Raw genomic sequence first — 25265 nt, 5'->3', positions numbered from 1 at the left:
GTGGTTTGGTTGTGTATGGGTAGGGCCAGCAGTTTGAACCAGTCTTGATGATCCCAGAGCATTTCTTACAGCACAGAAGCTGAACTAGCAGGTCAGTGGTGACCGTCTGTTTATTTACAGCATTTTGGGCTGGCCTGGCCCTCTGCCTTCATTTGTACTTGTCAAGAAGGTGCAGGCCTTACAGTTTCATGCTCCTAAGTTTTACATGTATGCCTGTTTTTTCTGCGTGTATTTATGTGTGATCCCTGCGCAGGTCAGAAGAGGTTGTTGGATCATTGGAACTTGAATTACAGACAGTTGTGAGCTGCCTTGTGGGTGCTGGGAATTGAACCTGGGTCTTCTTTAAGTGCAGTCAGTGCTCTTATCCTCTGAGCCATCTCTGCAGCTGTCCCCTCCAGTTGTTGACTCTTGGTGGCCACTGTATCTGAGACTTTGTGGGGCTGCTTCTGTTGGTCCCCAGGGCTGGCTCAGACACTGGAGCAGAGCAGAGCAAGGCCACTGTGTCAGCACCTTCCACAGATGGCGGCTGCCGCCTCACGGTGCATCCTGACCTTTGCTTTGCTTTTGACAGCTAGGGAGAGGGAGAATGCAGAATACAGACTGTCCTGCTTCTCCATCCTGGGTGCTGGGCTTACAGGCATGTGGCATCCACACCTGGTGACAGTAGCATATCTTGACATGTAAACTTTATTCAGAACTCCTGATGTGATGTGTTAGGTTGACAAAGGAATGAAAATACTGAGCTCTCTTGTGGCACAGTATTCATTTTCTTGGTTTTCATTGGTAGAATGTGTACAAATTCTGTCGGTGTCAAGGTTTGTGTAATAGGACCAGAGGGAGGGCTCTGCTAGCCTTTTGATCTATTGTGCATTCTTCTTTATCTTCAGGAAGCTCAGAACCTCATGGCCTTGACCAATGTGGATACTCCATTGAAAGGTGGGCTGAATACCCCACTGCATGAGAGTGACTTCTCTGGTGTGACCCCACAGCGGCAGGTTGTACAGACTCCAAATACGGTTCTGTCTACCCCTTTCAGGTATTGTGAAAATCAACATGTTTTATATTTTAGAAAAACATGAATCTAAGGACCTGGGCAGCATTTTTTTTTTCTTTTGTCGTTTTTTGTTTGTTTGTTTTTTGTTTTTTTAGGAATGTTGAAAGAGAATGGAAATAGTGTTCAACATGTCTTTTTGATGTTTCCTAATTGGGTGTGCCTGGTGTCTTTGGAGGCCAGAAGAGGGTATTGGATCTCACAGAACTGTAGTTAAAGATGGTTGTGAGCCACCATGTGGGTACTAGAAGTTGAACCTGGGTCTGGTGTGCAAGACTTGAACTGGTCTGCAAGAGCAGTCAGTGCTCTTAACCTCTGAGCCATCTCTCCAGCCCTGGTATTTCTTTTTAGGTGTTAGCTCCTCCCTTCATGAGTTATTTAGGATAGCTATCCCCAGAGTCCATTACACTTCTGGATGACAGCAGAATCAAGAAGCATTGGAAGCTAGTCTTTGTATAATATTTATTGCTTCCTGTGAGGCTAGAGAGCCTAATCTCTATTTTCCTGTGTATATCTTGTCTCTCAAATAGATTGTAAGCTCCTTGGGGGCAGGGACCATGTCTTAAATGATAACACCGCACCTGTTGGGGACAGCTGTCTGGCGGTATCATCAGTCTGGAACACAGCCAAGATACAGGAAGTAAGCACCCAAAACCAGAAAGGCTTTGAGTAATTAAAATATAAGTAGCTGCTGGACTTTATTGTTAAGAAAGTCTAAACTCAGAGCCTGTTCATCCTTAGATCTGACTCTAAAAATGTGGTGTTTGGGTTCCAAACAAAATATAAAAGCATAAAACACTTAAAGTGTACGTTTGATGGGAATGAATATGACATGAAAGCTAAAGACTTAAGAAGGAGGCAATAAATAATGAGTACATTGAACTAAATGAGTCACTGGGGGCCAGCCTCCCTGCCAGCTGACTGTTCTTAGTTACCCCAACGCATCAAAGGTTGAAAATTGTTTGGTGGACCTAATACAGGAGGGCAAAATGTTAGATATTAGGTGTAGAAGCCAGTTGTTCACCAAACCAAACTTCTCTCTTAATATGGATAACACACTGAAAGCAGATAGAGGTTTTGTGTCTTTATTTTATGCGTTTATCATGACTTAGATTTCTGTTTGTCTAGGACTCCTTCTAATGGAGCTGAAGGGCTGACTCCCCGAAGTGGAACAACACCCAAGCCAGTCCCTAATGCCACCCCAGGTAGAACACCGCTTAGAGACAAGTTAAACATCAATCCGGAGGATGGGCTGGCAGACTACAGTGACCCCTCTTATGTGAAGCAGATGGTGAGTATCAGTTCTCTTTATAGTTACATATTCAGTGCTTGGCATTGAACCCGGGACCTGCAGTCTGCTAAGCAGTGTTCTGCACTGAGAGACACTTCCAGCCCTAAATTTTAAAACTTAGTTTTTTATATTTATATGCATTGGTGTTTTGCCTGCGTGTATGTCTGTGTGAGGGTGTTGGATCCCCTGGAGCTGGAGTTAGAGACAGTTGTGAGCTGCCATGTGGGTGCTTGGAATTGAACTCAGGTCCTCTGGAAGAGCAGGCAGTGCTCTTAACTGCTGAGCCATCTCTCCAGGCACACCCCCCCCCCACACTTTTTTTTGTATTACCAAATCAAATGCAGATCCTAATAGTTTTTTTTCTGTTCCTGAAGAATTAGTTTTGAGACATTTTGAAAACCACAAAATACACTGATTTATTACAAGTCAAGGTTTTGTTTGATTTTAATGTAGGAAGGTAAGAGAATAAAAAACATATTTCTGAAGTTGGGATTATTTCTAGAGTCACTACTAAGCTAATTGTTTTATTTTTATATATTTAAACATTTATGAATTATATTTTTTAATTTGGTGTGTATTCATGTGGTATATGTGGGTGCACATAGACCATGGTATGTATGTGTGGGTTGGAGGACAACTTGCAGGAGTTGGCTCCCTCCTTCCACTCCTCTGTGTGTCTTCTGACTCAGACTCATGGTCAGTCTTGGCAGCAAGCACCTGTACTGGCCGAGCTATCTGACTAGCCCCGAGACAACTGTTTCAGAAACTGTTTTGTTTTGTTTTTGAGACCCAAGCTATTTTTGCATTTGTGACAATCCTTCGTGCCCCAGCCTCGTGAGTTTTGTAATTATAGGCATGTGCCACCATGCCCTGGCGTTTTATAAGTTCTCACAGAATGTTCGTCAGTACATTAAAGTACTGTAAAGTGTGAATTGAGAAGGACCGATTCTTTTCTACAGGAAAGAGAATCTCGTGAACATCTCCGTCTAGGGTTGTTGGGCCTCCCTGCACCTAAGAATGATTTTGAGATTGTTCTACCAGAAAATGCTGAGAAGGAGCTGGAAGAGCGTGAAATAGATGATACCTACATTGAAGATGCTGCTGATGTGGATGCTCGAAAGCAGGTGAGAGTCTTTAGAAGGCATCATCGGTGTGGCCAGGTATCTTGGTAGGCTTTAGAGCAGTGGTTCTCTCTCAGTGGGTCTCAACCCCTCTGGGGTCCATGTCAGATATCCTGCAGTTCAGATATTACTATTCATAATAGTAGCAAAATTACATTATGAAGTAACAATGAAATAATTTTATGATTGGGGTCTAGGTTTGAACTACAACATGAGGAGCTGTGTTAAAAGGTCACAGCATTAGGAAGGGTGAGAACCACTGCTCTAGAGGGAGGAGTGGCTGTCAGTGTTTCCAGGTTGCTGCTTTGACGTTTTCTAATGTTTTAACAATATTTCTCAAGTTATGTCATTTAACAATAATGTGCTCACATGAATGAATGATTGTGTAGTCAGAATAGCTTAATGGTTTCTTAAAATATTTGTGTGCATGTGTGTGTGTTTAAACACTAAAATTCATTATACTTTTTTAGATAACACACAGATAAATCTTTTAAACTTTGCTTCAATCTAGTGAAGAAAGGATGTTAAAGACAAAAATTGGGTTAGTTTTGAATAGTCTTCTATTAGTGCAGACTGATAAAAACTAGGTTTGGAATTGGAAGTGTATCAGAAAATGGTATCAACCTCCTACACTGATGCAGCTTAAAATTGCTTGTTCATCCATCATCTGTTCATGCAGTGATGCAGGTTTTAGCTCCATTTGCAAGGAGAAAATGGGTTTCAGTTAGTTTGCTCAGACTGCGTGGCCCTTTCAGCTGAGTTCTGCCACCTTTTGTCTCAGGGTGGCTGTGAGAACAGCATCAGCTGGAGATCATGCTTTGTTTTTTTCTGTAACATGCTGCAGCTTTTCTTGCAACAGGGTAGATGTGAGGGTGCAGCATTTGAAGTCTAAACTGTTGGGTAAAGTTTTAGTACAGAAACTGCCATGGTGAACAATAGTACACTGTTGTTAGTTTTGATATGTGCTAAACATTGGCCTCCTACCTTGCTCAGTAATGGACCTGGAACTTGTGAAAGGCATTAGCTCCCACAGCTGTTTCTGTGCAGGTGAAAGAAACACTGTGACATTGTGATCAATTGATAGGATGGTTAGCCAAACTTAATTGGCAGTCCTTTGAGGGTTACACTTACTACAAAACAAAGTGCCTTTAATGCATAGCATCTTATATGTGCTGCTATGTCAGAAATAGGGTTGTCAAGGCAGGTGGTGCCTGAGTGCTCCAGCATTTCGTGAAACGGTAGTCAAGGGTTCCTCTGAAGAATGCTGAAAACTCGCACTTTGACCAGTGGCTAATACTTCCAGGACATTCAGTTCATTTGCCTTTTGAATTATTCTAAGCTGTTTACATGGACATTCCCATTAATTGTAGTGTGTACTTTGCGCAAAGCATATCATTAGCTTTGTAAGTCTGGTGGCAGTCATTGCCAGGCTGCTTGAATGCTGAATCTCCTTTTTTGTTTTTTGAAACAGGGTTTCTCTGTGTAGCCCTGGCTGTCCTGGAACTCACTCTGTAGACCAGGCTGGCCTCAAACATCACAGAGATCAACCTGCCTCTGCCTCCCTAGGATGAAAGTGTGTGCTGGGATTCAAGGAGTGTGCCACCACTACCTGGCAGAATGCTGAATCCCTTTCTCATTCAGTTCTTGAAAGGGTGTAGTGAAGAGGGAAAACAAAACAGAAATCCAGTCCTGTTGCTGCGACTAAACTGGAGAAGTGAAGTCTCCTGAAGTCCATGTGGCACTTGACAGTTATTTTATAACTGTTTTCCTTCAAGTAAAATTGCTACATTGCCTCCCGGTTTATACCCAAGTGTTGATCATCTGAACAGTTTACTCAACCTGTAACCCTCTTTTAAATGGCATCTTTAGAGGTAACCTAAACTTGTTTTATAGTGGTATGCTTTTACTTCTTCTGTCTTATGAGACTCTTTGGTGCCCATATGGCATTATACAGAGTATTCAGGCAATCAGTCGGGGGCACTTCACAAAAGATGTGTAGGGGTCGTCCTCTACAGTGTCACAGGTATCACCACCAAGGTCTACAGTGCTTCCTCTGTGATTATTTGCTTTTTATACTGCCATTTAATAGGAAGAGAACAACTTTGTTTTTTGGATTTCCTCTTGTGTTGATTTCTTCCACATCATTTGAAACTTTGATGATGTCATTACTGGTTATAACACCAGATGCCTCAGTGCCTGTGGGCTATGGCTGAGGTGGTTCTTGCTAACCTTACGGGAACTATGTGAATGTGGGCAACAGAGGTGGATACTTTTTGTGTTTTCTTGTTTTGTTCTTGCAGCTACTTCAGTTACATTTACTTCACTTCCTCAGAAGTGGCATGGAAAATCAATGTGTTGTCCCATCATTGTAACTGGAGGGGCAAAGAACATTGGCTGGTTGAGGTTTGGGTGAAAGTGAGTAATTGTGTTGTGGGAATCTCTTCTATGCTTATGCTTGCCATTTAGACAAGAAAGATGGTTATCTGGTAGGCAGAGCCAGATAAGTCTGGAGAACACTCTAGTGTACCTCAGGTGTCCTTAGTGTCTGTTGTAATGAGAAGGGATAGATTGATTCCTGGGGCCTCGACATGACCTCTCTACATCCTTATACGGATTTCAATAGCTAAGCTTTTGAAACTAGTTGATTAGAAATGTCAGCTGCTCCAGTAATGGACATCACTTCCCTTCTTAGGCCATACGAGATGCTGAGCGTGTAAAGGAAATGAAACGAATGCACAAAGCTGTTCAGAAGGATCTACCAAGACCGTCTGAAGTAAGTGGTGAACCTTGTGATTTAGGAAGTTGCTTTCTTTAGATGGTCTTAGTGCTTTTTTGTCTCAATCATAAAGACTATAACAAATTTCTTCTGTGCTTTGGAATATAGTAGAGTGGTTCTCAAATCCAGTCTTGAGAATATTGCACTAATACCATTGGGATTTAGAAGTGGGAGGGTTTTAGAAATGGAGGGAGAAGTTGCTCTTGAGAATATGAAACTGCTCTTTAGTTCATGCTGTAAGAGCAGGCACAGTATATTATGGATATGTCTGATAATTTTACTTGTTTTAAAATTTTAGGTAAATGAAACTATTTTAAGACCTTTAAATGTAGAACCACCTCTGACAGATTTACAGAAGAGTGAAGAATTGATCAAAAAAGAAATGATTACCATGCTTCATTATGACCTGCTACATCACCCCTATGAGCCATCTGGAAATAAAAAAGGAAAAACTGTTGGATTTGCTACCAACAATTCAGAGCACATTACCTATCTTGAGCATAGCCCTTATGAGAAGTTCTCCAAAGAAGAACTGAAAAAGGTATGGTACACAGGAGAATCTCCATTGTGAGATTTAAACACTTGATCGATGCTGTTTGTCACCAAGTCAGAACTTCTGTGACCACACTGCTGCAACTCAGAACCAAAGGAAGCGTGGCCAGGAGATAATGTCGTATGGAATGCTTCGAAAAGGAGATGTTGTTTTTCTTTTAGTTGTGTGTGGTGTGTGTTTATGTGTGTGGGTGCTTGAGCCTGTGTGCATGTTCAGAGGCCACAGGATGATGTCAGGAGTCATCCTCTGTTGCTCTTGACCTTATTTTTGAGATAGGATCTCTCTTACCAGACTTGGGGCTTGCCAGTTTTGCTAGACTGGCAGCAGCAAGCTGCAGGGATACCCCCATCCCATGTTGGGGTTACATGGGTCCCCTGTTGCACCTAGATTTTATGTTCCACACTCAGGACCTTGTGCTTGCACAACAAGCACTTTGTCCACTGAGCTGTGTTCCTAGTCTCTGGGATATATTTTACATACCCTGTGTTATGAGTAATAGAGACTCTGGTGGCAGGTAGTTTTGATTCATGGGTGTTGCTAGCAAGGTTGACAATTTTTTTTTAAATTATTTTTTTCCCTGTGCTAAAGTCTGCATTTGAATTCCTTTAATAATTAAGTGTTGTTTAGACTAATGCATTTCTGTTATATATAATAAGTAAATAGTTTCTAGTTGGAAGCTCTAATGGTTTGATTATCCCTTTTAGGACTCCTGTTGAAATTAATTACATTGTAGCAGTATTAAGATGTGGAGCTTCAAGAAGTGATTAGTTCTTGAGGGCTCCATCCTCATGGATGGGTTAGTTGTTCCTGGAGTGAGCTAGTTCTTTCCTGAGTGATGCTTTCTGCCACTTTGTGATTCAGTCAGAAGGTCTGCTGTGGATGTTACCCTTGACCTTGGACTGTCCCGCCTCCAAATCATGCAGTCTGTGGTCCTGGCATAGCAGTGGAAATGGGTTGAGACAGGGAAAAGCACTGGCCTGAGTCTGTCTTCCTTCATCATGCAGCCTTGAAGGCAGTGACAGATAGGGAATGGGCCACTGCACACTTGGCATACTACAAGCAAGATTCTTTGCCCTCTTGTCTTCTGGGCACTCCTTTTTGCCCCATCTCAGTTCTTTCTTTCAGTTTTCTTTATTGCATAAGTGATACATATTATTATGATTTTCAGACAGTAAAGGGAGGAAGATCTAAGAAGAGCTAAGAGCTCTGATTTTGAGTGACTTTGAGGTACTTCTTTTTGGTAAGCTGGACAGGAATGTGCCGTCTTACTGTTGCCTAGGGTTGGGTTAGACTCAAGGACCAGCACTTGCAGTTTCCTTTTTTCCAGAGTGAAAAAGTAACAAAGACTGCTGGGGTCCAGCCTCTTAGACAGCCTTTTCCCAGGGTCCGTGGGAGGATCTAATCTTAGCTGTATCAAATGAATCTAAGCACAGTGAGGTCCTTAGTCCATTCACTATTCTTCTGAATCAGTTCTCTCTCTATACAGCTTCAATTCTGTTCTCATACTTAGCTCCTCTCTCTCCCTTCTTCTGCTGTTCTCTCATTGTTCTTAGTTCTTTGTTCCCCTAGTCTCTGAAGTTCCAGTTTATATGCGCACACAGTCAGCAATTCTTGGGCCAAAGCAATGTCACAAGGCTTGAATTCTTTCAGGGTCATAAAGGCAGACAAGAGTTTACACCAGGCAGTGACTGTCAGGCTTTCTTTACAACTCAAGGATGAACTCTTAAAGGGAAAAGGTCAAATGAAGGGAGAGGGACCTAGAATCAATTAGTGAAAATCCAAGAAGTGAAAAGGGGGATCCATATCTAACACTGCATTCCTAAGTGTGGTTAGATAATAAGCTGATTAGTAAGCCAAGGTGAAAGGAAAAGGGTTAAGGATTTGTTAGTTTGAGGTTAGCTTGGGGCAGCACTTATCTGTTGGCAGGGGATGTTTTCAGGGTTGCTAGGCAACCTGGGTCACAGCATGATGCACCTGGTTTGTAAAAGCCCTTTCCTTCTGAGTTAATGCTGAAGGGGGCATCTTTAGAACTGGTGATAACATTTGGGCTATGGGAAGAAGGAGGAATTAAGCTTAATTTGCACAAGAAACAAAACTGTATCTAACATCCGCCTGGCCTTGGTGGTTGTCTCAGTGAAAATGTTTACCTTATCTCAGGAACTAGCAGTAAGTCTGCTTATCTATCTGCAGTCTGTCCTTGGATGTTTGAGAAGTATCTCAGCTAAAATACTTTTGTCTGGAGATGGTCCCTGCCAGATGTTTGCTAATGACGGTAATTACAGCAAGGCAGACTTCTGAGTCTAATGCTAAAAGGGAGAACAGAGGCCTGAAAAAAGAGGTCTTGACTCTGTGACTGCTGTCAACACAGTTGGGGGATGCTGTCCAAATACCCCAATAGTATAGGGGAAATTGTGCCCAGTGAGTGATCAACCACACTGTTAGAGGTTCTTGAGAAAGAATCAAATGGGAAAGCTATAATAGCACACAAGAGATTCACTGCAGGATACAGCTAATACATTTAAAAGCCAGTGTCACCAAGACTCCTTGAGTTTTGGCTTCATCCTCTGGAAGAGCCTATAGTTTTGCTAGTGTCAGCTGACTTCCTACTTCACATTTCTGTGGCTTGCAGCAAAAAATAGGAGAAAAGGAATTTAGGAAATAAATTTTCCAAAATTTATTGCACTTTTGGACACATGAAGTAAGGTCACTTTTTTAGGTTCTTCCTATAGGGAATAAACTTGAATGTAAGGTTTGAAAGTAATAATTCTAATTGCTTTGGGATTATTTGAAACAAATACTAAATGTTCTGTGTTTCATCTGTTTTTATCCTTCTTTGTTCCAAAGAGTTTAAAGCAGCTATTTGCTTTAAAAAGCTCCTCCTTCTCCTCCTTCTCCTCCTCCTCCTTCTCCTCCTCCTCCTTCTCCTTTTCCTCCTCCTCTCTCGTCTCTCTCGTCTCTCTCCTCTCCTCTCCCCTCTCTCTCTCTCTCTCTCTCTCTCTCTCTCTCTCTCTCTCTCTCTCTCTCTCTCGTCTCGTCTCTCTCGTCTCTCATCTCTTGTCTCTCTCGTCTCTCTCGTGTCTCTCTCCTCTCTCTCTCTCTCTCTCTCTCTCTCTCTCCCCCCCCTCCCCCTGTCTCCCCCGTCTCCCCGTCTCTCCCCGTCTCTCTGTCTCTCTCTGTCTCTGTCTCTCCCTGTCTCTGTCTCTGTCTCTTTCTGTCTCTGTCTCTCTCATTTTGAAACAGAGTTTCTTTGTGTAATAGCCCTGGCTGTCCTGGAACTTGCTCTGCAGACCAGGCTGGCCTGCCTCTGCCTCCCGTGTGCTGGGATTAAAGGTACGCGCCATCACCACCTGGCCCTTTTTGTAAGATTTACTTTTTATATGTATGTTTTGCCTGCATGTGTGTCTGTATGCCACATGTGTGCATTGCCTGAAGATGGCATGGGATTCGCTGGAACTAGAGTGGAAGATGGTTATGAGCCACTCTGAGGATGCTGGAAACCAAACCCAGGTCCTCTGCAAGAGAAGTAAATGCTCCTAATCACTGAGTCGTCTTTCCAGCCCCTGAAAATTCTTTAAGTTAAACATTTTTTATTCAGTTTTTTTAACTACATTAATTTTTTGTGTGTGTGTATGAGCGGACATGTGCCATGGGGCATGTGTAGAGGTCAGAGGACGACTTGGTGTGAGTCATTTCCCCCTTCCACTATGTTGGAATAGGTTTTCGAGCTCAGGTTGTCATGTGGGTTATGCCCTTGTTTGGGTGTACCGTGTTTGTTAAATCCCTGCTGAGCTGTCTTGCAGCCCAGAGTCTTTATCCTGATTCTTTGATGGTAACTCTCATGACAGAAGCTGAACTTGTAGAATTTTTACTGCGTAAAATAGCTGAATAAAATGCACTTTGTCTTACTATGAGTTCCAGAATATCACTAAGGTAGCTGGGTTTAAATTGAAGGCCAGCCTGGGCTACACAGTGAAACCCCATTTCTTTTTTCTTTCCTTTTTTTTTGGTTTTTTGAGACAGGATTTCTATGTGTAGCTTTGGAGCCTGTCCTGGATCTTGCTCTGTAGACCAGGCTGGCCTCATACTCACAGAGATCCGCCTGCCTCTGCCTCCAGAGTGCTGGGATTAAAGGCATGCGCCACTGCTGCCCAGCAAAACCCCATTTCTTAAAAAACAAAAATTAAATGAACATATTTTATTGAGTATGTTAAAATTGGCTGGTTTCCATTATTTTTCTTAAGAGAAGTTACTTAAAAATAGCCAGTCTTTATCCTCTATAGTCATGATTTTTAGTTTTCACTAATCTTTTTGGTTTATCAGTCAGTCGCTTTGGACTTTATGTAATTTTGATTGTTTATTTTCAGTATTAGTAGAAAGACTGAAGAAAGACATAGGTTATGAGTTTTTTTTTGTGAGTCATGGGAAGGACTGGCCCAGGTTTTTGATAGGCTTATGGAACTCTGCATCTGGGCTTCATGTCTACCATCCGTTTACCTAAGCTCGATCCTGACGGGTAGGCATTAGACACTTTACGGTTGAGAAGTGGGCTCAGAGGAGTTAAGATTGCAGGCAGCTGCTTTTCAACAGGAAAGCTGTGATTAAACCTCGTCTGCCCAGCTCTTCTCTGCTGTTTAAACTGTCTTTAGTAGAGAAGTCAAACTGGTATGGTTCCACTGTCTACTTAGTACTTAGGCCTTCAGTTTTTTTATTTTTTATTTTTTATATTTTGAGACAGGGTTTCTCTGTGTAGTTTTGGTGCCTGTCCTGGATCTCGCATCTGCCTTCCGAGTGCTGGGATTAAAGGCCTGTGCCACCACAGCCCAGCTCCAGGCCTTCAGTCTTTGGATACCAGGGATGTTCCTTTAGAATGAGAAAATGCCTTGTGTCAAAGATGCTTGAGTTCCCTTCCTCTTGGATAGAGCACCCCTAAGCCAGCATTGGTGCCCTTGGCTTAGGTTTTTGCCTCATCTGATTACTTTGTGATATGGTCTTAGGCAAGAGCCCTAGTTTCATCAGCTTTAAAATGAAGTCAGTACTGGCTAGTTTGTAAGGTGGCTAGAATTTTTTTTTTTTTTTTTAAGAAAAGATCTTACTATGTAGCCCTGACTACTCTGGAACTTGCTATGTAGACCAAGCTGGCTTTGAACTCCTGGAGATCCACCTGCTTCACACCTGACATGCTGGAGATTTTTGGAGGCAATGAAGATTGTACTTTTGAACCGAGTTTCTGGTCCATAGTGACTGGTACATACCTGAGAGGTGTTGCTGTTATATTGAGTGGTAGCAGATGTTTGTACTCCTGTAGAACCATGGGTGCTTGACTTTTAAAAATCAGTTTGTATCTTAGAACCTTCTGTGTGTGTGTGTGTGTGTGTGTGTGTGTGTGTGTGTGTGTGTATGCACATGTCAGAGGGAGACACCCAGAGTGTCTTTCTCCATCACTCTCTGCCCTAGATCCTTGAGACGTAGGATATAGCCTATATTGTCTTTCACTGAACCAGGAGCTTTCTGTTTTGGTTGGGCTGGCTGGCTGAGGGTAGACATATGTGGTCATGTCTGATCTTTTCTTAAAAAAAAAAAACCACACATGGGCTGGAGATGATGGCTCAGTAGTTATGAGCATTGCTGTTCTTGCGGAAGTTCTGGTTCAGTAACTGGCACCCACATAGAAGCCTACAACTGTCTGTAACACCAGTCCCAGCGGGGCCTCTCAAGGCACTGTATGCATGTGATTCACAGATACACATGCAGCCAAACACCCATACACATAAAATAAAAACCAAACCCCAAAAACCATGAGTACTAGAGATTTGAACTCGAGCCTTGAAGCTTGCAAAGCAGATACTATTAGCACTGGGCATCTCCCCAGCCCTACTCAGATGCTTCTTAACCCGTTTAGCTTAGGTATTGTCCATCCCCTTCTAGAAAACGACCAAGTAAACCCTGCCATTGGTTTAAGGAGGAGGGAAATAAACTAGTCTTATGCTTTGTGGTGGTGGAAAGTGTATACTTCAACTTAGACTATTACTGTGAACAGGCCCAGGATGTTCTGGTACAAGAGATGGAAGTGGTAAAACAAGGAATGAGCCACGGAGAACTCTCCAGTGAAGCTTACAACCAGGTGTGGGAAGAATGCTACAGTCAAGTTCTGTATCTTCCCGGTCAGAGCCGCTACACAAGAGCTAATCTTGCCAGCAAAAAGGACAGAATTGAATCCCTTGAAAAGAGACTTGAGGTTGGTATCCATTTATTTATACATTTGATATTATATTGTGATTGTGTGTATATGTGCATGATGTGTATGTGGGTGCTCATGCTGCAGTACATGTGGAAGTCAAAGGAAAGCTTTGTAGAGCAGTTCTCTCATTCCCTCTAAGTGGGGCTTGCACTGTGAGCCATTTCCACTGCCCTTAGTATCCTTTGAAAAGTCTCCCTGAGGTCTCCCTAAAGTGAAAGGGTGAGCAAGTAATACCTCTAGGGACTTCACTAAACTTGGCCCAGGCAGCTGATTGTTTTGGCCTTCTTGAAAACTTCACTGAGCACCCACCCGTCAGTCAGAACCTTTTACACAAGGAGAAAGAATTACCAAAGTGATGCTGCTCCCTCAAAACAGTCGAGGTCAATGAATCTCAGCAGTGGAGTTTGAGTCTTCGCCCAGGCAGCACGTTTACAGAACTTGAGAACATTTTTGTGCATCCTGACATCCAGAAGTTTGAGTTAGAGTAGGGCTGTTATGTAGACAGTGGCTTCTGTGATTTCCTATGTCTGTAAAGCATGAAGCCTAGTAACAGCAGTTCATGGCGTGTGCTTTCTTAATACAATGTGCATAGTTTGAATTCCAGAAGCTCTGTAGGTTGTGGTTCCAGGTTGACTTGTGGAGTCTTTTTTATCTTTTTGGTATTTTTCAGACAGGGTCTTACTGTGTAACTCTGACTGACCCTGGAACTTACTGTGTAGACCAGACTGCCTGAAACTCACCTGTCTCTGCCTCCCAAGTGCTGAATGAGATTAAAGGTGTGCACCACTACATCCAGTATGCCCTGTGAGTTCTTAATGGTGGTGGTCTTTAGGGATGTCTCTTGAGGCCAAGATGGGATGGGGGAGGAAAAAGGGGTTCTTTAGACCATTGGATGCAGAAAATGGCCTCAAATTTCCTCCGTTTTTCCTTTACAGAAAGCAAATTTGAGAGTATTTTTGTTGGGACCTCAATCTAGATCCAAAAATTACTTGGGGTGGTTGGGGCTGTGTGGGGCCAGAGAAATGAACAGGAAAAAGCAATATCTTTTTATATGAACATCTTAATTTAACCTTGACAGCCACAGGTATAAGACATCTATGGTCCTGCCTATGTGCCTGTTGAGTTAGGAAATTAGTCTTTCTAAAGTAATTCTTGCAATGCCAGGGCCGTCGAGTGCTGTAGTTTTATAGCTTCCAGCAGGTGGTACTGTTGCTCTGTTTAATTCATAGTTAAAAATTCTTGGAGACAGAACACGAGTAGTTAAATTGTAGGTTAGACTGTGTTGTGCAGGCTTCATTTCTTATAAATGGTAGTTAGTGTAATCCTGATCTAAGGCCAGCTTTGTAATTGATTGGTAGGCTGTTGGGAATGCTTCCTTGTAACGTTTATATATAAATACTTCAATCTCTCAGTTTGAAAATCTTCTCATTTTGAGGCGGGTAAACTCTTTCTGCTGCAAATGGCAAGGACATTTTGTGCTGTTTAAAATTTTTTCCCCTGAATCTCCTTTACTCTGCTGAGGTACTAACTTCCATGACAGCACATAAATGTCACAGAGTGAGTGGTGCTGTCAGGTACCGTCGTCCTTCCTTCTCTGTTGAGTCAGTCCTGTGAATTCCGAAGGGAAAGGACAGAAAGAGCCTCTGCTGTCCTTCTGTTGGAGATTTATCTGGGTCGTTGATGGGCATCATTAAAACACGTGGTTCCCTTTGTTCAGTTCAGTACCAGGAACTGAAATCTTCTGTTGAACTATTTCTGTTGAAGGATTGGTGATTTTGGAAGAATATTTATAAAGCAGTCTGAGTAATTCTTCTTTTACTCCTGGGTAACTTGGCTCATTGTTAACCCAGCTAGTTACTTTTAAGGAATACTTAATTAAATTCTTCAATTAGTAAATTCTTCTTATTCCAAAAGAGAGTTTATTAAATCTTCAGGGAAAAGCAACTCAGAGATCCAAATAAACAAAGCGTCTATCTTTGTTTCCTTCTGTAAAGTAATTCACAGCTAGATTCTCATAGCTTCTGAAGACAAAGTTGTACTGGTTTGAAATACATAAATATTTCATTTCAATTGTGTGGTGATTCTTTCATCATCTAAGTTGATTGCTAGTTATAAACATCATTCAGAGTTTGTTGTGGGAGGGAACTGCAATTAGATGGTGTAAACTAACTGCCAAACCTCCACTGAGGCTCAGGGCTTTCTGGGAAAGCACAGTGTGCCGTGCTGTTGTGTTGGACTTTTGAAGCCATGAGCTTTGGAAGAGTGAGTCCAAATTGTGGCTCCATCTTAAGCCCATCGGGCAAGAAGACATCAAGAGTTGTCGTGGCTAGTATTTCCTAAGTGTACTAAAAAATATGCTCTGAAGTAGTAGTTTTTGAGCCACACTCATGATTAATATTTGGAACTTAGCACTTAAATTAAAAAAAAAATACTTAAGATAACTTAAAACCAATAGAACCATTTCATTTGATACAGAATGTGGTTGAGTGTGTTGGTGTGCTGCAGGGCCTATTAAACACACACACTGTAGTTACAGATGAGAAGTGGGAGACTTCTGGATTGTAACTGAATACAGGGATTCCATTCTGCTTTGGAGGCAAAATTAACTAGAACCTTGTCAGACATTTGTTTGTAAAGGGGCAAGCAGAGAAGAGAGCTTAGGAAAGTTGTGCAAGCCTAGCTTACGGAGCCATCTTAGCGTGCAGCCGAAGTCTTGTGCCTGGGCTGTTAGAAGCTCCTGTGGGAGGTTAGAGCTTTTGCTGTTTCTAGTGATTTCCCCCGGAGTAACTGAGCGGCTTGGTTTCTGTTATGTGCATAACTCTTGGAAAACGAAGGATGGCTGTCGTCATTGTAGAAGAAATGTCACCAAATTGTTGAAATGCTTTCCCCTTACGTACGCACACATTTAATGACGATTAGCAGGTACTGCTGTGTTCAGTCATTGCTCTAGGCTGGACACAGCACGGACAAGACAGACAAGCGCGTCTGTGGGCTTCGTTTATTTGGAAAATGCTAGTAGAGGGCCTCATCTTTGGATGATGCCAGGTACTGAGTCATTTTTGTGTTTGGGAAGTGCAGAGAGAATCTGAAGTGTTCTAATTTGTTTCCACTTCAAGTGGAAATAGGAAATCATCTGAAGGCATAATTAGTTTGAGTGAAGCAATTTCCAGTAGGTATAGAAGTGAAATGAAAAGTCTGAATTTAGGCCCTGCCATTAAATTTAATAGTATTTGAGATCGTAGCTAAACTTCTGTATTGAGGAAGCTTGGCTGGAAAGTGGATTTTGTCATGTTAGCTATAAAAGTGGAAAGGCTTTTCTCAGAGGTAGAAACCAGGCCCAGTGGGGACACCGTTCCCCGTATGTTATTGGCGTAGTCAGTGTAGTCAAGAAATATTATGTAATGTTGACTTCTTGGAAATAAGTGGCTTAAAGAACACAGATAGCAATTTAAAGGCCTTCTTGGTATATTTGTGAAACTCTGCCAAGGACCCTGACTTTCCTGAGGCTTATATTTCAGCAGAATTGGCTGTACAGTGGATCCCATTTTTCAGTGCTTTTCATTATAAAGGCAGGTATTTTAACACAGGGGAAATGTACTTCATACTCCAGTGTAAAAACTGAAGGATTAAGTTGGTGGGCAGTGCTGGGTAGAGAAGTGTGTGCTGGAAATTCCTCTGTAGCTGTTTCTGTTCTGAGGCTGGGATGGCTGGAATAGGTGGCTTGAGGTACAGAGAAGCTCTTCAGTTCTTTGTGATTCTCTTTCCCATATTTAGCTGTTTGTCATGCCCCTTCAGGGCACGGGCAGAGTTCTCAGCTGTCTCTGGCAAGAACTCAGATCAGAGCTGGACAACTCGGGTCAGAGATGGAGCAGCACAGCCGTGGTATTTTAGTCCTCGGCATGAGTTGAGTTCCTTACAGGTTGTTTGTGTCTCTCCTCCTAACCTCTGCAGACTCACCATGTTCTGTGCTGCCCTACCAGGTGACTGCCTTGCTGTTAGTTTGCTCCATTGGAGTGCAGTCTGATGGCTGCTAAGTCTGATGGCTGCTGGCTGTAATCACTCGGACCTGCACGTCATCCGTAGAGGGAAGGGTCACTGGGAAACCTGCTGTTAGTGAGGAGTGTGGTACTGAGAGGAGAGGCACTCCTGACTGGTCTGCGAGTGTTGTGGTGACTGAACTGCATCCTTGCTGTGACGGGTCACTGAGTGATAGACTGGGCAGGGCTGCCGTCCGCTCTGTTTATTTTGGGTGTCTCTAAACCTGTTTTTATATAAGGTTATATTCTGAATTCATATTATATTCAGTTCTAGTCAGTGAGGGATGCTCTGAATGCCTCTGAACCTCACTGGAATGGACTTAAACGGCAGACAGTACTGGAGACCCAAGGAGAATATGTTTATTTTGGAATTACTTAAGCTTAGTAACCTTAACAAACTGAGTGAGCTTGAAAGTAACAATTACACTTTTATAAGTCCCATACAGCTCCCTTTGTAATGACCCGAGGAGACACTTACGGGTCCACTGATTCATCTCCTGGGGACCATCAGTTTTCCATTGGTCTCTGGCCAGTCTTTTTTAGACAGTTTCTCTTCTATGCACTCAAAAATAACATTTCTAGACGTTTTTCTAAAAATAATACCTGTGCTTTGTAGAAAATTTAAGAGAACTAGAAAAACTGCAGAAGAAAAGAAGCTTACTATTCACGAGCCTGCTCTCTCGATGCGGTCACCTCAGACTCTGTCCAGAACACACAGGAACACACATACACTTGCCTTGTTACATTTCAAAAATGGATTCAGTTTTATGGTGAGTGTGTGTATGTGTGCGCACACACGATTGTATATATATGTGTGTGTGTACCATGTGTGTGCCTCGGCCATGGAGGCTGGAAGAGGGTGTTGGATCCCCTGGAACTGGAGTTACAGATGGTTATGTGGGTGCTGGGAACCCAACCCGGGTCCTCTGCAAGAGCAGTAATGTCTCTCCAGCCACACCCACAACCTTTTGTGTATAAACTCAGTATGTAAGGGAAAGGAAAGTTTTAAAATTAAGTTAAAATGATCATGTGCCATGTTTTCCACCTAATAGTATGATAGTGCAAATAGGAATTTAAAAAAAAAAAAAAGAGGCCTGTGGTCACTTTCTCCCATTTAAACTCTACAGGAAAGTGTAAATTTTGTAAAATTTGGATAAGCACCAATTATGTTTACATTTGCTACCGCTTACAAAGTTGTGAAATGTAACCTTTTAATCCTGTGAACTATCTTGGAGGAAAGTATTTTCTATAGTTTTATAGCTTGTTTAGAATAAAAGAATTAGAAGTTTTTGTTTTTTTTTTTTTGGTTTTTTGAGATAGGGTTTCTCTGTGTAGCTTTGCGCCTTTCCTGGAGCTCACTTGGTAGCCCAGGCTGGCCTTGAACTCACAAAGATCCGCCTGGCTCTGCCTCCCGAGTGCTGGGATTAAAGGCGTGCGCCACCACCGCCCGGCTAGAAGTTTTAATAGCTTCATTCAGGCGTTGAAATCTTGTTATGTGGGGGACATACAAGTTCATGTCTTGTTTATGTGTCTGGAATGTGTTTTTTTTTTTTTTTTTTTTTAAGGGAGTTGTCTAGTGGCATAAAGCAACTCTCTCCCCCCGTTTGAATTTCTTCAGGAACGTTTGTATTTCAACCCAGGGAGGACATTTGGTGTGTTAGCAGCATTGTGTTCCAGTACAGGCCAGTAGAGGGAATGCTGAGGAAGCAGGCTAACAAGAGGGTAGCCTGTTGTTAGAGTCCACCTTTATGGTGGTGTTGGTCCTGGGCATTGACCTAACCTAGAGCCTTATGCGTGCTGCGTAGTCTCCAGCCTGCTGTTTACTCTGAGACAGGCTCTCACTGAGTTATAATCCTCTTCCTGCATAGGGACAGGCCTGCCTCCAGGTTTGTCATTCTAGGGAGCCGGAGTGGTGCTTTGTGTAGAGATGGATGCTCCCTGTTGCCGGGCACTTTCTCACAGGTGGAAGCCTGGCCCACCTGCACGGGTGATCCTAATTGGCTATACAAGATGCAAACCTCAAGGACAGACAATTATTTCATTGGGCTTTTCTCATCCTGAGTAGTTTGTGCATGTGCAGTTTCTGCAGTAGATCCAACAGACAGGCTGGGCAGCTGCCGAAAAGCCCGCCACCAGATGCACTGTAATGAACGAAAACGAACTTGACCTCATTGTTCTGAAGGTGGGGCATGAGGTTAAATAGTGAGGCGTAACTAGAGTGCTTCTCTCCTTGCCCTGCTGCATACTGGCTCAGTGCCCCCGTCCACAATGTTTAGAACCCCAAATGTTTTGGGTTGCAGAGTGTGGAGTCTCTGTTTGTACACAGTGAGAAGCCTTGGGATGGGAATTCTAAGTTTCTTATATCCTATGCAAATAGCCTGAAGGGAATTGTATTTTTTAAATGTTAAAATAATTTTGTGATCCGTCAAATAAGGTTAAATGTATCCAGGTAAATATCAGTGCTCAGAACATGTTAGAGTTTAGAACATTTTATATTTCTTATTTTCAGTTAGAAGATATTTATCTTTTAAAAATAATTGAATAGCACTAAAAACATTTGTTTACTTTGGTTTTCTGGGACAGTTTTTCTGTGTAACCCTGGCTGTCCTGGAACTCCCTCTGTATACCAGGCTGGTGGCAAACTGAAAGATTGGCCTGCCTCTGCCCCCCAAGTGCTGGTATTAAAGGCCAAGGTGTGTACCACCACTGCCTGGTCAGTGTGTATGTGTCAGTGTGTGCATACATGTATGGGTGCCCACAGAGGCCAGAAGAGAGTTGCAGGTGGATGTGAGCCCCCAGGTGGGTGCTGCGAACCAAATGCAGGTGCTCTGAAGCAGCAGCAGCAGCAAGAGCTTTTGAACTGGTGAGCCATCTCTAGCCCCCTTCAATAGCAGTTTTTGAAAGATGTTGATAAGTATAAGTGGCTTTTTTTTTTTTTTTTTAAATATAGTGAGTGTCTCACTGTGTAGCCCTGGCTGGCTTGGAGCATTCACTATGACCTTAAACTCATAGAGGTCAACTTGCTTCTGTGTGCTATCACATTTGGCAGTATAAGTGATCTTTAAGATGCAATGGTTTGAAAGCCTAGCCCCCTGCCCCTTTTAGAAGAACATCTGGTAAATCAGCTCTAGGAGGCTGTAGCATTTCCTTAAGCCAGTATTGTTCATTCAAAACAACTTTCATTAGGGCAGCTGCGGATGCCTAATTAAAAAAAATTAAGTTAGCATCTAGAGTAGAGGGCTTGATTATGACAGTTATATACACAAGTCAGTGTGCATGTTCTTGTTTGTCTCCCTGCTGTCTGCCCCTCCCCTGCTGTCTGCGCCTAGTCCTCTGCTTGCCTGTTTTCTAAAGGACTTCAGGTTATGGATCTGATAACAGCCTGGCTTCTGTACACCTGGCTTCTTGTACACCACCAGCCTTAACCTTCTGGCACTTCAGGTCTTGGAGTTGTTGAGGGCTGTCTTTTCTTTCTAGTGTGCTTAGCAGTCCTAGGCTGTGTCTTAGTGATACCTTCCTTCCCCATCTTAATAATTAGACAACTGGTGTCCAATAGCTAAAATTTAATATTAAAAGCTATCTTTCATTTTTTTTATGTCTGATGGCTGACTTTATATAGCTATATTTAGTTACTTAGTGACAATAATTTTTTTCTTGTGTTTCAATTTATTTTATCTGAACCTGTAGTTGAGCCAGAAGATTTTTATAAAGCTTGAGGTGAATGAAGTATAATTATTGGCAATAACTGGAAACTAACAACTTTGAAGTTTTAAAGTCTCTGGTGGTTTGGGAATAATAAACAGCTGAACTATATGAGTGAGGTAATTCCCAGAGACAGGGGACTCCGTGCTAAATGGACCACGATGGCTAATTAAATGGTTTCTGCACATAGGTATTAAACTGTTAACCAAACTGGAAATTGAATATCTATGGAGTGTGGTCAATGTAAAGCTAATTGAGATATCTTAACCAATGAAAATGTTAATTTGTATAACTAATTTTTAAGACACACCATATTAACTTGAAATTCTATGCTTTTAAGGGTTTTTGGGTGTGTATTGAAAGCCACATGTGAGTGAAGTCTAATGCGGGTATTAGATCGTGTTGAGTTACATACAGTACAGACCTTGATGCAGCTGTGGGATTCATTGCTCAGCTCCTGTGGAAGGAGGACTGTTGTGGGGGTGTGGCAGAGAAGACAGCTGGCACCAGTTCTCTGCTGATCCCAGCTGGATCCATTCTCCACCCTGGCTGCTTATTAGAACTTTCTGGGGACTTGGGAGACAGTGGTCTGAGATCACTGAATCAGGATCTGGGGCTGATCAGTTTGAAAAGCTTCACAAATAATTATAAGTTTAGCCGTGGTCGAAACCACTAGTTTAAGAAGACAGTCTCTTGATGTGGGCGAGAGTAAGTGTAACATACTGTCTCTCTCCTTGATTGCAGTGAGTCGAAGTTGGGAGGAGTTTAACATTTTTTACCGGGCGGTGGTGGTGGCGGCGGCGGCGTCGCACGCCTTTAATCTCAGCACTCAGGAGGCAGAGCGAGGAGGATCTCTGTGAGTTTGAGGCCAGCCTGGGCTACAGAGTGAGTTCCAGGATAGCCAGGGCTACATAGAGAAACCCTGTCTCGAAAAACGAAACCAAAACAAAAATTTTTTAAAAAAATTTATTTTTAATTCTGTGTGTGGGTATGTGTACTTGAGTGCAGGTGCCCACAGGGGCCAGAAGCATTGGGTAACCCAGAGCTGGTACTTAAGAGGAGGTTGTGAGCTGTGTGACTTGGGTGCTGGGTCCTTTGCTTCAGGTCCATAAGGATAGTTTTATTTTTCTCCATACCACTTCTCTAGAACCTAGATCCAGAAGTTCTGTTTTGTGTTTCAGGGAGAGGGGGGAGTTCTGCTTATACCCGGACAGACCAATGGTGAGGATTATTTCTCACTCGGAAATAACCTTTTCACTGATAGGGCACTCTTTGTGGTGTAAATCACACAGCTCAGGCAGCTTCCTTAGGGTAAACAGACTGCTGTTTGTCCTGTGCTCCCAGAGCTGTGCAGATGGCACTACAGTTAGTTACCTTTGGGACATTTTCCTCACCCCAGGAAGAAACTCTGTACCCATGGCAGTCACTCCCTTTTCTTAAGCTGGGCAGCTGTAGACAGCACTGGTTGCTTTTCATGCTGTAGATTGGTCCATTCTTGATACTTTAAGGAAGTGAAACCATGTAGTGTGTTGGCATTTTTGACTGGCTGCTTTTACTAAACATTGAGTTCTGCAAGTTCACTGAGTTGTAGCATGTGCTAGTACTTCCCTGCTTTTTATGGCTGGGTGCTGCTCCATAGTGTAGGTAATAGCTCATTTTGTTTACCCATACACAGTGGGTGGGTGGTGGGGTTATGAGTAGTGTTGTGAACATGGTGTATATGTTTTTGCCATGGCATATCTTCACTTGGGTATATTTTGGGAAGAAAATTACTGGCTCAGAGTACTCAAGAATTCATCACCTTGTTTGAACTTCATGGTTAGAAAACCTTTTCATCAAGTCAAAGAGTACCAAGACTCCATGTTCTGATAACACTGCCCCGTAGAACAGAGGTCCAGTGTATGTCATTTGATATGGTGGTTTGCAGAAGGCACATTACCACCTAAAAGTAGCACAACTGCTCTCTGCTTTTGTCCTCAAGACGTCTACATTGTCTTCTGTTGAAGTTGGAATGTAAAGATTTTCAGGTCTTTCCCTCATTCCTTTAGTGATTAGAGAGGAGTGAAATGGTTGGGCTCTCCATATCTATAAAACAATCATTGTAATCAGAGCTCACAGTTGTTGATTGCTTATTCTGTGCAGGTTATGGGTGCCTGAGGGTTTTTATGTACAGTCTCAACCACTTGAAGTTTCACAGTTGACTGTCAGCAGTGACTGCCATCTTACTGCTGACGGGGAAATGGAGGCAGAGGTTAGCTGGCCTGCCCCATCAGAACAGCTGGTGGCATGGTGGGCAGTCCAGTGGTTCTTAGCCTGCTCACGCTGCCTGCCGCACCAGTACTTGTCCTCCTGGCAGATGTGTCCTGCTGTGGAGCTGACTTGATTGACTGCGAGAGGAAAGCCAGGAGCACAGCAGCAGTTGTCGGGGGCTCAAGTCAGTTGCAGAAGCATGAAAGCTTGAGCTGTCTACAGTGTGGAAAGAATGGCGGGTTTAAAGGAGCGTTATTTAAAGTCATTTTAGCTCCGTTTTAGGTTCCAAGGCACATACATGCAGTACTCTTTCCCCTACCCGGTAGCTTACTTGACTCTGACTTCCAGTAAAGTAAGAGGGAGATGGGTGGGTATAAAAATACTTTTCCAGTGGGCCTTTTATACAGGAGTGGAATGTTGTTCAGTATAAAAGGGGAACGGATGTGTGATTCGGAAGTGAATTTTGAGATGTGAAAGAAGATGGCTAGGTGGCAGTCTAGAATGATCACAGAAGTCATTGCACAAGGTAGACAGCAGTTACCCACGCTCCAGAGGTCGAACCTGCTTTGGGATTGAACTGTGGGTGAAGGTACGGACATTTGGATGTAAGGTAACCCCTTGCTGAGGCCAGTTTTGTGTTCTGTATTCTATCGGTGAAGTGAGAGGGGCCCCGGTGCTTTGTTACTGAGTCCTGTTAGCTAGTAATCTGCTTTCCTCCTGTGTAGTGATGTGATTCTCCACTCCCTCCCCAACTCCCCAGATAAACAGGGGTCACATGACAACAGAAGCCAAGAGAGCCGCAAAGATGGAAAAGAAGATGAAAATTTTACTTGGCGGTTACCAGTCTCGTGCTATGGGGCTCATGAAACAGTTGAATGACTTATGGGACCAAATTGAACAGGCTCACTTGGAGCTACGCACTTTTGAAGAACTCAAGAAACATGAAGACTCTGCTATTCCCCGGAGGCTAGAGGTAAGAGCATGTGCTGCCTCACTGCTCAGAAGGGAGAGCTGTGGAGAGCTTACTCACTCAGACTTCCCTTTTTCCTCGCTCGAGCAGGTTGTCTCTGAAGTTGGTCCTGGTGAGAAGTGGGTTTCTGACTCTCTAATCTAGATCCACCTATGTGTAGTTAGTAACAAGCAAATGATTGCTGCTGGGAAGACTTTGCTCGTTCTGTTTTGTTTTCAAGCATAATGAGTAAATCTGTGACCGGTTCCCCTGAGACTTAATGGCTTGCCATCGATGTGGCTCTGGGGAAGCGAAGGCAGCTTCTCTAGTTTGTGATTGAAGATGCCGAGAGCCTAGCTGCTCAGTCCAGAACATCAGATCCTTTGGCCCCGTTGGGTGTAGATTTAACTCACTCGTGTGCACTCTAGGCCCTGCCCAGCTTCGGGCAGTCAGGGCTGTTTGCAGTGTGTTGTGAGTATTGAGAAGACTGCAGTGGCTTCGTTATTGAGATAGCAGCAGAGCAAAGAATGGCGCGGTATTGTTTTATAGCAGATATAGACTGTTTGTCTGGGAACTGTATCCTTCCCGAGAACCGGGAGTTAAACAGCTGTTTGTAAGATGGACTTAGGTTTGAAGTCACTGGATTATTTTTCTCTCTTTAAGTGTCTGAAAGAAGATGTGCAGCGGCAACAGGATCGAGAGAAAGAGCTTCAGCAGAGGTACGCAGATCTGATGATGGAGAAAGAGACTTTACAGGCAAAGTTCTGAAGCCCAGCTGATGCTCGCCACAGAAGAACTAGTTGCTGGTTTCATACTCTGCAAGGCTGAAACTGACGTTTCTCTTCATTGACAAATTCACCCAGCACCTGTGGTTTTCAGTTGTTTGTTTTGAATGATACCGATCTTGCGCGTTCCGTGTTACAGACTTGGACTCCAGGATAATGAGGGTTTAAATTACCCAGACGCTCATTCTTTGCCAGTGTCACATTCGCAAAATTTCGTAGTTTAGGCCTTTAATTTAAAAAGCCTGACTTAAAATACTGCCTGTGAGTAAACCCTTGAATAAAAAGAACATGTGAAAAACAGAGTGGAGCCTTTTGCTTGAAGTAATTAGAAGCTTAGGGTGCCCACAAGCCTCCAGCCATATTCACTGTGTGCCACACTTAATGAGCACCTCTGGGTAAGCTGTATGACATGGACTCGGTGTAAGTGTAAGTCCTTAGGAGGCAGTCCATGTGGTGGTTTCTCTACACCGGCAGGATGGACATGCTTGTTAAAACCTAACAGTTTTTCCCAA

At 43.0% G+C, this 25265-nt stretch overlaps 1 protein-coding gene across 1 annotated transcript in view; it reads left to right on the top strand.

Annotated features, from left to right (window-relative positions):
* The window catches only part of Cdc5l (cell division cycle 5 like), a 40349-nt gene extending 15294 nt beyond the window's left edge, over positions 1 to 25055 (top strand). Inside the window, exons 9-16 of the mRNA XM_059244044.1 lie at positions 888 to 1036; positions 2180 to 2342; positions 3302 to 3466; positions 6156 to 6236; positions 6538 to 6780; positions 12830 to 13027; positions 23780 to 23992; positions 24632 to 25055. Of these exons, the coding sequence (XP_059100027.1) occupies positions 888 to 1036; positions 2180 to 2342; positions 3302 to 3466; positions 6156 to 6236; positions 6538 to 6780; positions 12830 to 13027; positions 23780 to 23992; positions 24632 to 24736 (1317 nt within the window). The 3' untranslated portion in view covers positions 24737 to 25055. The remainder of the gene's footprint in view (positions 1 to 887; positions 1037 to 2179; positions 2343 to 3301; positions 3467 to 6155; positions 6237 to 6537; positions 6781 to 12829; positions 13028 to 23779; positions 23993 to 24631) is intronic.
* The last annotated feature ends 210 nt before the right edge of the window (positions 25056 to 25265 follow it).

The sequence above is a fragment of the Peromyscus eremicus genome, chromosome 16_21 (genome assembly GCF_949786415.1).
Source record: "Peromyscus eremicus chromosome 16_21, PerEre_H2_v1, whole genome shotgun sequence".
NCBI classification, from domain to species: Eukaryota; Metazoa; Chordata; class Mammalia; order Rodentia; family Cricetidae; genus Peromyscus; species Peromyscus eremicus.
This window is presented reverse-complemented; position numbering and strand designations above follow the sequence as displayed.